Below are 14,357 nucleotides of genomic sequence, written 5' to 3'. Positions count from 1 at the left end.
GAATGTGAGTATATCTTGTGGCAGGATTATTTAAATATCTAATTGTCGTATCCTTCTGTTTAGCAAAAGGAAATGCCAGTTTTAGTGTAAAACTAGCAAGCTCCTTATAAAATGTCAGTCTTAGATAGTTAAATAATGCTGCTATTGTTTGAGGTGTTTCTGTTGATATAAATAGTAATTAAAATTAGTGCTCTAAATAATTTTTATTTTTATCTTTCATTCTTTGTAAACCAGATTAATGGGTAGGATGTTGTCAGGTATTTATTTTACAGTGTTTTTGAGGTGCTGTGAAAGATTTTAATTGGAGCTTCTTTTTTTTTATCATATCAAATTACCAATCTCTTTGCATCTGTCTTGCCTCAATGACCTGTAATTGCCCTCTTTATGTGATAAAAATACACACTTGAAACTGGATCATTCTAGCCACTTGTACATGGCAGAATATGGAAAAGATCCTCAGCCTTATTTCTCTTGTTAAGCATTATGCATAAACACATCTCCATCTCTTTCCCTTTTTCACCAAATACTGCACTGAAAAGAACTCTGAATTTTTATCCAAGTGCACAACACCTGCCCTGTAGGTTAAGTGAAGCTTCTCGAAGTCAAGTTGACCTGCTTGATGTGCTGTTATAGTTTGCTGGGATCGTTCTGTGCTTATGCTCGTGTTGCCAAGAAGATAAATGGATTGTGTTACAGATTCAGCTAAAACTGCCTTCAAGAGCACTGAAGCATGTAGGAGTGAATTCAGGAGGTATCAAATTCATACATATAAGTATTAGCATCACTGTTTGAACCAAACTGGTGTGATAGATAAGAATCTATTTTACAAGGCCTTTGATTGTTGCAGAGAGGGTCTAAGATGGAACTTGTAAAAGAGGCAGCTTGAAATTTTGAAATTAATATGTTGTAGAAAAAAGAAGTGTGGGTACAAGACTTCCTGCAAGTAGAGGACCAAGCAGATCTGAGGGAAGCAGCTGAGTGAATTCAGAAGGCAAAAGCACTTGATAAACAGGCCCAGAGTTGCTTAGGGAACTTCATGGCCACAGACCATACTGCCTGTATTTTTGATTGCTCGGGACTCTGTGTGTAAGGTGGAGAGTTATTAATTAAAAACTGTGGCTTTGCCTTTGGTTGATGGTGCACTAGTCCTTCTGTAATCCCTCGAAACTTTTTCTTCTTCATCGTATGTAAATCCTGCATTTTAAGGTGTGCGGTGGATCAGTATCTACTGCATCATGATATTGTTGATTTTATAATGGTGCAGACTTTTTGGAAGTAAAATAAATCTTAACTGTAATTGTAACTGCTTTGGCAGTAGCTTCAAGATTTCTACAGTGCTGAACGCAACCATTAACTCCTCTTTATATTGACTTACAGTTTACAAAGGCCTTTGTGGCACACTGTGGCCAATTGCTGCCTGTGATATGCTTATTTTGCTTTCTTCCTTCACTCCATACATACAGTTTTGGTTGCATATTCCTGTCATTCTGTCTGTTTGGAGGGAATCTTTTTGATTTTCTTCGAGAAATCTTACCTTTTTCCACAGAATAATGTTTAGAATTTTGTATGTTGTTGACTGGATCAAAGCAATATTTACTGATATTTATAGAGGTAAATGCTTTAAATAGAAAAGAACAGAAATTATCTAAAGATTAATATATATATATAAATATTCAGTCTTAAGTTTTTTCAGGAAGTTTCAGCTATTGGTAACCTTGAGTTTGCCGTAGCTAATTGAGGCTCTGACATGTCTTGATGTACATGTACTATCCCCAGTTACTCAGATAATATGTTCTGATAAAGGTGACCTCATTAGAAGAAATGTTTTCTTTTTCTTAAACGTGTCATAAATATACATTACATTTGTTTAAGGAATCTTGTCTCTTTGAAGTCGGTTCAATGTACAACATAGTGTCAGCTCATTAACATTGGATCAAAGTGTATATTAAATTTCTGATTAAACATCCCGTCTTTTGCAGCTAGGAATAAACACAATTATAACTTCTTCCTTCCTGGTGTTGGTTTAAGATTAACATGTGTCCAATTTTAGTGAGTTCTGCTGTTGTTCCTAGCCAGCTGGGTAAACAGACTTTAAGGAAATTAGGTGAAGTTTAGCATACAAGCCTATTTCGTAGTGTTCAACACACATGTTCTAATTAACCTTCTTTTTGTCTGAGTGATGATTAAGTTTCGTATCAGTGTTACACCAAGCTTGTTTAATATTTCAACCAATACTGTCCTTGGGCAATTAGAGGCTGCCAGTACAAATATATCAAGACGACTGGAATTGGACTGGTTGTTGATGCTACCTACACTGAAGGAACTTCAGCACATCTCTCACCAAGGAGAATTACCAACATGGTGTTCCCATAGAGATTATTAATTTTAATATTTTTTTCAACAAAATTCTAAGTAAGGTAATTAAGATGTTTAAAAAAAAACAACAGCAAAATTTGATCTGTGATGGGTATGCAGCCCAGGCTAGGTATTGTGCTTGTTGGTAGCAGGAATCATGCCCCCACCACAGATCTGCCACTCAAGTTACGACTGTGCTTCACGGTGAAGTCTGGGTTATGAGCATTCGTATAAGTATGATATGCTCTGGGCTTGAAGTTGTGTTTCCTAACACAATAATGAGAATACCCCTATGTTTATTGTGGCCTCTTGCTCTTTCCTGAGTCATCCTGGTTGTCCTGTAGTCCTGTCTTCATGCCACATCTGGCACTTCAAGGGAAAAGTGTGCAGCTGAGGTATTGCTTTGCAGGGGCCTTTTGAACATGGCATTAACAGAAGGAGTTTTGAGAGCAGGGGGTGACAGGTTTGAGTCAAATCAATGTAGCTAGGCTGCTGCTTTGCCTTGCAATGCAGCAAGTAGTTGGCTGCTGGGCGCAGAATGAGGCTCAGAGCGCTGTACTGGATCACTTTGAAAGCTGGGCTAGCTTGGGCTTGAATGTGGGTTCACACCCAAGTTTAGAAAACTGTACAGGTATAGCCAAACCATTGTTAGCAGCTACTCCTCTGTACAGGAGTGGTAGTTTATAATCTGTTTGTGACTTTGTCCAGTCCTCCATCCAGGCAGAATTGTGCCAGGTAATTGTTTTCCATAAGTTGGCGAGGTGGGACTGATTTGAAGAGACACTTGGTCTTCTACCCCTGCAGTCGAATCAAAAGATTGCTCATAGATTACAACTTTCACTTATAGAGAACTAAATTGTAGTCCTAGGCAGCAGCTGTATACCACATGCAGAAAAGGAAGAGAAAAAAACATAAGAAAAAAAAGGATGTGGTATTTTGAATTTTGTGAACTACCTTGAATGGATGTTGCATGACTGTTTTATTAGGTGGTTGCATGACTGTTTTATTAGATATTCTTCACTTCAGATTTACAATACAAAAAATGGGGAAAAGAACATTCTCTTAAAAATGTTAAATATTTTGATCTTATAACTGAGTTTTTTGAAATTTTCTTTGAAGGTTTTGTTTGAGAAATTTGAAATAAGAAATCTTTCAGTAAAGACAATTCTGCTAACTTCAGTGGTAATTACTGAGGGTGGCTCATGTTCACTACTATAGGTACAATTAGTTTGACTGCAGATGTCTGAATAGGAACGCATGTTTCTACCTGTTTCATGCATCACAGGTACTGTGTTTATTTCTGAATTTTTCATTCTGTAGAGGGCTGTGAATGCCCTTCATGGCAAGTAGTTAGATTTGTGTTAAAAGAATACTTACCCTGTAGTAACATGTGGAAACGGTTTGACAGAATAAAATGAGAGGAAATCAATCATAGTTATTCTGAGCTTCTTTTGCTGGTTCATAGCCAGACCTAATTTAAACTGAAATTCTTAGGAGATGGTAGTGTTTGGTAAAATATAAACAATCTTTCACCTAATAAAAAACATTCCAGGACATATTTGTAAACTATTAGATACCTAGCTTGCCTAAATTATCATACGTTGTTCTTCATGGTTGTTATTATGTAGTTGAACAGTGTCCTAATATAATCCTCATCTTCATGGAAGAGCAAGATAAAATTGTTAGTGTATTTACCAAATTCACCTCTACAAAATTGACTTTAATCAAAGTTCCAGAAAATATGTATTTGTCTTGCAAAGTGTGACTGACCCCGCAATCTCCAGCATACGGTTTCAAAGAAATCAGCTGCTTTGAAGTGATGAACATGTAATTGTAAGTCCAGTGTATATATGCAAGACACGTTTATTTTTAATAAGGCAGGGTGACTAAATCATTTGAGAGTTTGGTTCAGTGCTATTTTGTTTGTCAGAGCGGAAAACAACTCTGATTAAAGAATTAGAATTAATAAATATGAATATTGAGAAAACATGTAAAAACATCAGAATTGGGCTGTTCTTCTGAAGATGATACTCAAAAGCTTTGGATGTGTTTGATATCAGACCTATTTCTAAGTAATTTTAAAACATTGAATCTAATGCTATTAGGATGTTTGAAATATAAAATATACAATTGCTTTACATTACTAGACAGCTGAAGAGGTAGAAAGCATAGGTAAATTGAACTTCAGTGGAGATGAAAGCTCTGAATGGAGAATAAAAGTATTTCTGGCATAATTCCAAAGTAGAAGGGAATCATACCAGAGGAATGGGAGAGTCTGATTGTTTAGGACTAGCTTCTGTAAAGTTTTAGGCTGTGATTCCTGTTCACTTAAAGTTCAGGGTTGCAAATTGGCCATCTAAGTGAACTTTGGGGGTCTAGTGGGGGCGAGGTTGTCACAAAGTGTGTGTGTGTGTATGTATATATATAGTATATCAATCAGCCTGAAGGACCTGTAGTTGCCTGACCTTGTTATCCCACTGTTACAAAATGAAATGAATTCCAGTTGTGGCATTTTTTGTACAGATTTTGTGCCACTGGATTTTTTTATATTCCTAGTCCATATCATTGACCTTGCTTAACGTTGTAGTTATTTGATCGAGTTCTGTTTTGTCCCTGGCTACCAAAAAGAAACATAACAGTGACGCAGGTGTGTTGTTTTCTATGCTGCTTTGGAGCTTCTGGCTGTTCTTGTTCTTGGCAAGTTGTGTTCTGGAAGTGGAGCGTTGGTCTCGGCTGAATGCACTGTGTGTCAGGGATATTTGTTACCTGGGTAATTCCTTGCTTGTCATATAAGCTTCACCTGCCCCACCCCACACAGACTGTTTTGAAGTTTTAGTGAGTTCTGATTTTTTTTGAGCAACACAAGAATTTTTGATTATTCAATAAAAATGAATCATGCTTCATTGTGTTACCCAAATTTATATTTTTGTATTTGTATTCACTGAATACATCCCTCTAAATAATTTCTGTTCAGAATAAAAGTCTGATAAAATAGGAAAGATCTGGTGTTACTGTTACCTGGAAAGGTAGACTAGTATGCCTTGAATATGCTTGGGGTGGTGAGGCACTGGCACAGGTTTCCCAGAGAGTCAATGGATGCCCCATCCCTAGAGGCCACGTTAGATGAGGCCCTGGGCAACCTGACCTAGTAGGTGGTATCACTGCCTATGGCAGGGGGGTTGGAACTAGATGGTCTTTAAGGTTCCTTCCAACCCAAGTCATTCTATAATCATAGAATGGAGTCTATGAATCTATTGAAAATACTTACGGCACAGTGTTACTGACCTGGGTGAGGCCCTTCATTTTATACCTCTTTTCCAGTCACTATCTTTAAATCTTGACTGTATGCTGCGCTGTACACAGTTATGCAAAAAGCTGAATAGAAAACTGAGAACCTGTTTATAAATGCTTTTTATTTGTGCAGTTTATGGGTTATAAGAGATGCCTGCTGTATCTAAAGGCTGGTTCAGTGTTCAGCATATGCATTGAATGAGCTTGCTTCTGTGAGATATTAGTCTATCATTTTCACTCAAGTTCATAGAATTGTATGTTCTTGTGACATTTTACGATTATTTTGAGGAAATGATAGAGATTAAAAGGATGTGGATTTGTCTTTTTCCCCAGTATTTTGTCTACAAGAAAATTAACCAGTAGCAGTATTTGTCTGTTATGCTCAAAAAACCAAACCAACCAACCAAAGAAAAACTTTAAGAGCTTGCCCACAGTTATTTTACTGCTTTAACAAATCTATTTATCAAAATATATAAAAACGGGAAGGAAGAATTATATGCATTTCCTGTTCATGCCAGATGAATCAAAACTAGTGCTTGACTATCTTTGAAGTGGAGTGGCTTGAAGGTTGTAAAGTGGACACTTAAAGAAAATGTTTATCAGTCCATTAACTATTGTCATAACATTTAGAAACTGTGTATGATACATTTTGTGTGTGATTCTGAAAACAAATACAATAGAGATCTGGGGCAAAATGAGTAGGAACTGGAAGGTGGGAACTCTGCATAGGGTAATGTTAGTATAAGAGACAAACATTTCCTTTAGCCTCATAAGAGTTTGTGGTAGGCTAATTCAAAGTATAAAAAAGATCTGTAAAACTATCCTGTCATGTTAACCAATACTTATAATTTTAAACAAGGACAGATTTTCTTTGTTTCATTCATTTTTAAAGAATTCATGTCTGAACCTCTTACCCGAGAGCTGGGCCAAGTACCTGTACATTCCTGACATAGATAGCAAGTCAAAGCTTCTCCAATTAGAACAAATAGAATTCACATACCTAAGACTCAGTGTAAATACTCTCTTTACCAAAAAAGAGAGAGGTCCGTTGTTACAGATCTGTAACAGAAAAACCAACATGGAAAATCCTCACAAAGAATAAAATATTTGGTCTTTTAACTGAATGGGCATAGGCTGGCTGGATGATTGTGTTCTTCACTTGCACCCCACAGCCATAAGGGGCGAGAGGTTCAGATTTCTGAACTGAAAAATGTTTTCTATAGACCTGTCTTCAGTATCTAAATTCTGTGTTCCATTCATTGTAAGACTGCTAGGAGTGGAAACCAGGAAAGGCTTTGTGCTGAGTAGGGCGGATACTTGAGCTGACCGGAAGGAAATACACCATATATCTTAGACTGTGTCCCTCTTTGGCCTGGGTGTGAGAACTAAATTCACAACTCAATTCTTCTGCTTTTACATGCCAAATACTATGTTTGCACCATGAATGAAGATACCCATGGGCCAATTTTGGAACCAGAAGCATGTGGGGTGAGCTCTGTGTAAGCCAGTGTGGGTTTGGCAGCTGTGTCAGCATATGCCAACTAGCAAATATTGCCAGAAGTCTTGCAGATGCAAGATTTCCTGTGCCAGGGGCTCAACCCTCTTGTCCCATATGAAAATAATGCAGAGCATACACAGGCCAAGTTTTCCTTTACTTGATATCTGTTTCTCACAGTCTGACAGTGGCCTTAGGACCATTCACGGTTCTTGTGTCGCTGAGATGGTGAGCTCAGCCCTGCCTAGGGTCACAGCATCTGTTTGAGATGTGTGCATAGGTGCCAAGACAGAAAGAACCCACAGGTAGGTGAGCCAGTACTGAAGAAAACAAACAGACCAGTTGCTGTGTCTTGTGTCTTAGGATTTTCAACTCAATGCTGCACCTTAGCAAGTGTGCTCTGGCTCATGACTTCACAGCTTTTGGACCTCAGCTGCTCATTTTCTGTAAGTAGAAACTTAACTGGCCTTAAATACAAGAGCTTTTAGAGTACGTTCTGCTTTTAGAGCATAGAGCAGTTGTGGATCGAGTTGTACTTTTTTTGGAATAAAAATCTAATTTTTTAGACAAATGACTGCTAATTATCCTGTTGCTGAAAACATCGTTAGAATTTCAATTGCATGATCTAGGCTGAAGTCATAAAATCTTATTCTTTGTATTAAACTTCATGTTTTCAGTCAGTGTCAAGTGTAGTTTGAGAGGCACATCTTACTGTGCTCAAGTTGTGTTTTCTTATTGAAACTGCTGGAAAGCAGGTGAAAAACCCTCAGCCTGCCACACTAGACTCAGTGCTGAAGTAACGTAAAGCAGAATTTTAACTGTTAAAATATGCCATTTGTTAAAATTTAGGTGCCATGAAACTTTCAGGTACTTGAGAAGTTATTTGGGGTCTTTAAAAATGACATGTTTGAATTTATAAGAAATCAGATCTTGCTGAATTTTCTGCAAGAGCTAGGCCTAAGCAAAGCAGGAGATGTGGTTCATTGTTGTCACAAAGATACAGATACAGACATTCATGAATTTTTATTGTGCAATAAACCAGATGTCAAGAAAACAATGTGTTTCAGAGCTCTTTTAAGAATGTCGTTTTGAGTATTGCAATTTTATTTAGAATTGAAGTTTGTTTTTTTGTTTCTCAGAGTGCATGTTTCACTTGTGAGATCTAGTTACGCAAGTCACATTGTATTCTGTTGGCCTGCTTTATGCTCAAAATGTAACATGACATGATTGTTAAAAACTGTAATAAAATACTGGATCAGCCTAAGAAATCCTCCTTTTCTAACTGGTTTTCTGGAATGGTAACTGTTCCAGAAAAAAAAAAAAAAAAAAAAAAAAAAGTTAAATAGACTTAACTAATTACAGAAAAACTGTGGCTAGCATGCTGCTCTGTCTCTTTTCCCATGACCTTCTAATTTTATAACTTTTTGTGTGTGTGACCAATTAAAATGTGACGGCAGAGCAAAATAACATAATCCAAATGCCCAGCAGCTGTGATGTGGAGGTAATAATCCATGTCCTGGAATCACAGAAAATAGAGAGGGTACAAGTTGCAGATAATTTAGTTTTTCTACTTGTGCTTGTGCACAGATTTTCCTTAAAGTACATCTGTTAAGTTTTAATCCTCATTCAAAATGTTGATGTATTACTAAAATTGTAATGGTATTTATTTATTTTGTCAGTTTGCTTCTTCTATGATAGCAGTATAAATGATCTTGCCGAGGTCAGAGGGTCAGATGACCTCTACTGATCCATTACAGACAGCTTTTCTATGATTTCATAATTCTTGCTGATCAGAAAGATCAGAAAGATCAGCAAGATATGTGTTTTGCTTCTGGGTGACAGAAGATAGTATTTTGCTCCATACAGTGTCTATATAGATATCTGCTCATGTTTATTAGAAAGAAAAAGTACTTTTAAGATTTCAAGAGAGTGGTTCAGGTACAAACTGACACACAGGAAATTCCATCTGAATATGAGGAAGAACGTCTTTGCTATGAGGGTGACCGAGCAGTGGAACAGGCTGCCCAGAGAGGCTGTGGAGTCTCCTTCTCTGGAGATACTCAAAACCACCTGGATGTGATCCTGTGCAACGTGCTCTGGGTGACCTTTCTTGAGCAGCAGGGTCGGACTAGATGATATCCAGAGCTCCCCCTCAATCTCAGCCTTCTGTGATTCAGGTATCTCTGTTATATGAATCTTTTGAATCTTTTCTATTGCTTCTCCCTGCCCCATGTCCAGGTAGCTCATTGCATACCACAACTCTTTGGGCATGGGAAGTTGATTAACATCTCTGTCCTCATTAGGAAAAACAGTGAACTAAGAAGCTGTATTTTAGACCTCATAAAGTGCTCAACACACTGACTGCACTCCCCTCTTTTATTGTTCAGTAGTGCGAAAGGGGGAGGGAAGACAACGGTAGTTCTTTCTCTTAGCAGAAGAACAGCACTTAGGGCTCTTTTTGCCACTGTATGGTTATTTGAGGTCAAAAATACTGTAAAAAAGGACAAGACTCACTTGTCCAAGACTCTCATTGGCATGATTTGCCAATTAAAAAAAAATGAAATCAATGATTGTGCTCTTATTTTCTGTCATGAGGTGCCCAATTCATTCTGTAGCAAAATTCTCTAGAAGATCTTTGTGGCTGCAGTTGAAAGTGTCAGAATTCACCACTGGAAGTTGTTTTCTAGGCATACTCCTTTAAGATGCTGGGTAATTCCAAGGATTTTGGAACAACAACATTTTTTAAAATTATTATTCAAAATAGATAATAAACAGTATAATATGTGTGCACCATTCTCAATGATTAGCATTGTTAAAGAGCATGCTTTTCTCCCCGTGGCTTGATAAGCAGTGTTCTCCAGCTGCATCCTTCTCTTCTTGAACAAATTGTATGGATGCCTCTTGTTCCAATTATGTAAGTGACTGATGAAGCACAGGTAGATTTTTGGTTACAGAACTGCTAGGAGAGCTCTGTTTCAGAAATGCTATGGATCTTTAATACTCTATATTGATGAAAAGATCAAGGAAGTGAGTATGCTTAATTGGTTTCAGATCTAAGTAAGACCAAAACTGAAATATAATCCTTTCAATATCTGTTCTGGGGCACAGTGCGGCTGGATTCCCAGTGACAGGTAAGCGTGGATGCTCAGTATTTCACAGGATGAATTCAGCAAGGAGGAACAAACTCAATTTAAAATTTTTGTTCTTGTTGCTTATTTCTGAGCAGTTTAGCCAAATGGAAATCCATGAAAGCAATAGGTGCTGAGGATTGTCAAGACCTACCAGCTGTGTCTCCTGCAGTTTTATATCTAAATAGGTCTATGCTCACAGAAACCACCTAATATGTATGTAGAAGAAAGTCTGAACACAACACAATGGAAACACAACACAGCCCAGAGAAAGCAGTCCAGGAGGTTTCTGGAGAGCGTGGAAGATAACTTCCTGACGCAGCTGGTTGGCGAGCCTACCAGGGGAGGTGCCCTGCTAGACCTTCTGTTCACTAACAGAGAAGGACTGGTGGGAGATGTGGTGGTTGGGGCCTGTCTTGGGCAGAGTGACCACAAAATGGTAGAGTTCTCGATACTCGGCCAAGTCAGGAAGGGGATCAGTAAAACCGCTGTCTTGGACTTCCGAAGGGCTGACTTTGAGCTGTTCAAGACACTGGTTGGCAGAGTCCCTTGGGAGGCGGTACTGAAAGACAGAGGAGCCCAGGAGGGCTGGGCGCTCTTCAAGAAAGAAATCTTAATGGCTCAGGAGCGGTCTGTCCCCACGTGCCCAAAGACGAGGCGGCGTGGAAGAAGACCGACCTGGCTGAGCAGAGAGCTGTGGCTCGAGCTTAGGAAAAAAAAGAGGGTTTATAATCTTTGGAAAAGAGGGTGGGCCACTCAGGGGGACTACAAGGATGCTGCGAGGCGGTGCAGGGACAAAATCAGAAAGGCCAAAGCTCATCTGGAGCTCAATCTGGCCACTGCTGTAAAGGACAACAAAAAATGTTTTTATAAATACATCAACACAAAAAGGAGGACTAAGGAGAATCTCCACCCTCTACTGGATGTGGGGGGAAACTTGGTAATCAGAGATGAGGAAAAAGCTGAGGTGCTTAATGCCTTCTTTGCCTCAGTCTTTAACAGCAAAACCAGCTGTTCTCTGGACGCCCAGTACCCTGAGCTCGAGGAAGGGGATGGGGAGCAGAATGTGGCCCCCACAATCCATGAAGAAATGGTTGGCGACCTGCTACAGCATTTGGATGTACGCAAGTCGATGGGGCCAGATGGGATCCACCCGAGGGTACTGAGAGAACTGGCGGAGGAGCTGGCCAAGCCGCTTTCCATCATTTATCGGCAGTCCTGGCTATCGGGGGAGGTCCCACTTGACTGGCAGCTAGCAAATGTGATGCCCATCTACAAGAAGGGCCAGAGGGTAGACCCGGGGAACTATAGGCCTGTTAGTTTAACATCAGTGCCAGGGAAGCTCATGGAGCAGATTATCTTGGGTGTCATCATGCGGCAGTTGCAGGGCAAGCAGGCGATGAGGCCCAGTCAGCATGGGTTTATGAAGGGCAGGTCCTGCTTGACGAACCTGATCTCCTTCTATGACAAGGTGACACGCTTAGTGGATGAGGGAAAGGCTGTGGACATGGTCTACCTTGATTTCAGTAAGGCATTTGACACCGTTCCCCACAGCATTCTCCTCAGGAAACTGGCTGCTCATGGCTTGGACTGGCGTACACTTCGTTGGGTTAAGAGCTGGCTGGATGGCTGGGCCCAGAGAGTTGTGGTGAATGGAGTCAAATGCAGTTGGAGGCCGGTCACTAGTGGCGTTCCCCAGGGCTCGGTGCTGGGGCCGGTCCTCTTCAATATCTTCACTGATGATCTGGATGAGGGCATTGAGTGTACCGTCAGTAAGTTTGCAGACGACACCAAGTTAGGTGCGTGTGTCAATCTGCTCGAGGGTAGGAAGGCTCTGCAGGAGGATCTGGAGAGGCTGGACCGATGGGCTGGGGTCAACTGCATGAAGTTCAACAAGGCCAAGTGCCGGGTCCTGCACCTGGGGCGCAACAACCCCAGACAGCGCTACAGGCTGGGAGATGAGTGGTTGGAGAGCTGCCTGTCAGAGAAGGACCTGGGAGTATTGGTTGTCAGTCGGCTGAATATGAGCCAGCAGTGTGCTCAGGCAGCCAAGAAGGCCAGCAGCATCCTGGCTTGCATAAGAAACAGCGTGGCCAGCAGGTCCAGGGAAGTGATTGTCCCCCTGTACTCGGCTCTGGTGAGGCCACACCTCGAGTACTGCGTTCAGTTTTGGGCCCCTCGCTACAAGAAGGACATGGAGGTGCTCGAGCGAGTACAGAGAAGGGCAACGAAGCTGGTGAAGGGTCTGGAGAACAAGTCTTACGAGGAGCGGCTGAAGGAGCTGGGACTGTTTAGCCTGGAGAAGAGGAGGCTCAGGGGTGACCTTATTGCACTCTACGGGTACCTGAAGGGAGGCTGTAGTGAGGTGGGGGTTGGTCTATTCTCCCACATGCCTGGTGACAGGACAAGGTGGAATGGACTAAAGTTGTGCCAGGGGAGGTTTAGGCTGGATATTAGGAAGAACTTCTTTACTGAAAGGGTTGTTAGTCACTGGAATAGGCTGCCCAGGGAAGTGGTTGAGTCACCATCCCTGGAGGTCTTTAAAAGACGTTTAGATGTAGAGCTTAAGAATATGGTTTAGTGGAAGACTTGTTATCATTAGGTCAGAGGTTGGACTCGGTGATCTTGGAGGTCTCTTCCAACCTAGACTATTCTGTGATTCTGATAAGGAACATTTCAGGTCTGTATGTGTGTTTACAATATATGTTTATAAAGGACTTAGAATTTTGTTTTGTGTATCTAAATTGGCTCTCAGTGTGTACTTATATGGTCTTCTATGCCTATATTGAAATGAAAAGTTTAAGATGGAGAGATATATAAAAGATAAGTAGAGAACTTATTTTAAAGCCCTGATTTTTTTTTTATTTTTTTTGTCTGCAGCTATCTGATATACATTTGTATTAACATTTAGGCCTCTTTTTATGTTTTGTTTCACAGGCAGCAGGAGCAATTCGTCCTTTAGTTTCTACTGTTATTGCCTCTGGTGAAGATGGCTGTTTAGACCACTCATTGGAACGTGCCAGGTACAGAGCAAGTGAAATGCCTCAGGCTTTCTTATTTGATATAATCTATCAAGCATACCAACAGGTAAGACTTTGAGTTTTCTTATGGGATTGTTTTGCCTTTAGTGTGTAAAAACAAACAAACAAAAAGCCTCTCACAAATAGGGGTTCAGCATCTATTTCAGATCACATCAAATTGGACATCTTGTTTCTCTGTGATATTTTGGTGATAGAGCTTTATCATTCTCATCTATTCAAATATTTCTGGTATCAAACTGTCAAATACAAGGTGTGTGTGAGGGGTGAGGGGTCTAAACTACTGGAAACTATTCATTTGCTTTGAGTTTGATTGTATATTAAAAAGATTATTTAAATGGGTGTGCTAATGTGCTTAAAGTTAGGTATGTATTCGCTATGTGTTGTTGATAGAGTATCAAACAGAGTTCTGCATACACAGTATAGTAATGGCATTATATAATAATATGATGGGATCCAGGCACTTGGATAATATTACCTTCATACATCTAGAGAGATGTTCAAAGTGTTTCATATTGCATGTGTTATAATAAAAGATCATATTGTACAAACTTTGTACATGTTAACTTCATCTTTATTTAAGAAAAACAAAAACTGTGGGTAGTATAATAAACCCTGACTTTTTTGCCTTTATCCCTCTTGAAGATTGCTTTCATTTGCCCCACCCTACATTCACAGTTTACTGGAAACACTCCAGGCTTTCGTCTCGGCATTCTACTTCCTTTTCATTCATCACCTTGTGGAAATTGCCTGTCCTCCAGGTATCTTCTAGATTGACTGGAAGCAGAGCATTTCTTCATTTGTCACTTGGAAAGAATTATTTTTCACTCCACTAATGCTGACAGTCATGTTTTCCATCAGTCTTTCATTTCTAGAGTAAACAAGACAAAATTACTGATAGCGCATAGCTTTGAAGTCACCAACAACAGAACAAATGCGTGGACAGGCAACGAAGAGTACTTTGAAATGTTGGCAAAAATTCCATATCGTACCCTTTGTGCATGATACCTGAAGCTATTCCTAGGTGCTGAAGATGAAGGGTTGTCCAAG

The 14,357-nt window shown here is 39.9% G+C and overlaps 1 protein-coding gene across 4 annotated transcripts in view; it reads left to right on the top strand.

The window, feature by feature from the left end:
• CRPPA (CDP-L-ribitol pyrophosphorylase A) overlaps positions 1-14,357 on the top strand; it is a 128,137-nt gene that overhangs the window by 15,154 nt on the left and 98,626 nt on the right. For all 4 annotated transcript variants that reach the window (XM_035317339.1, XM_035317342.1, XM_035317341.1 and 1 more), the window contains exon 3: positions 13,207-13,356. In XM_035317339.1, coding sequence (XP_035173230.1) covers positions 13,207-13,356 — 150 coding nt within the window. The remainder of the gene's footprint in view (positions 1-13,206; positions 13,357-14,357) is intronic.

The sequence above is a fragment of the Oxyura jamaicensis genome, chromosome 2, assembly GCF_011077185.1.
Source record: "Oxyura jamaicensis isolate SHBP4307 breed ruddy duck chromosome 2, BPBGC_Ojam_1.0, whole genome shotgun sequence".
Taxonomy (NCBI): Eukaryota; Metazoa; Chordata; class Aves; order Anseriformes; family Anatidae; genus Oxyura; species Oxyura jamaicensis.
This window is presented reverse-complemented; position numbering and strand designations above follow the sequence as displayed.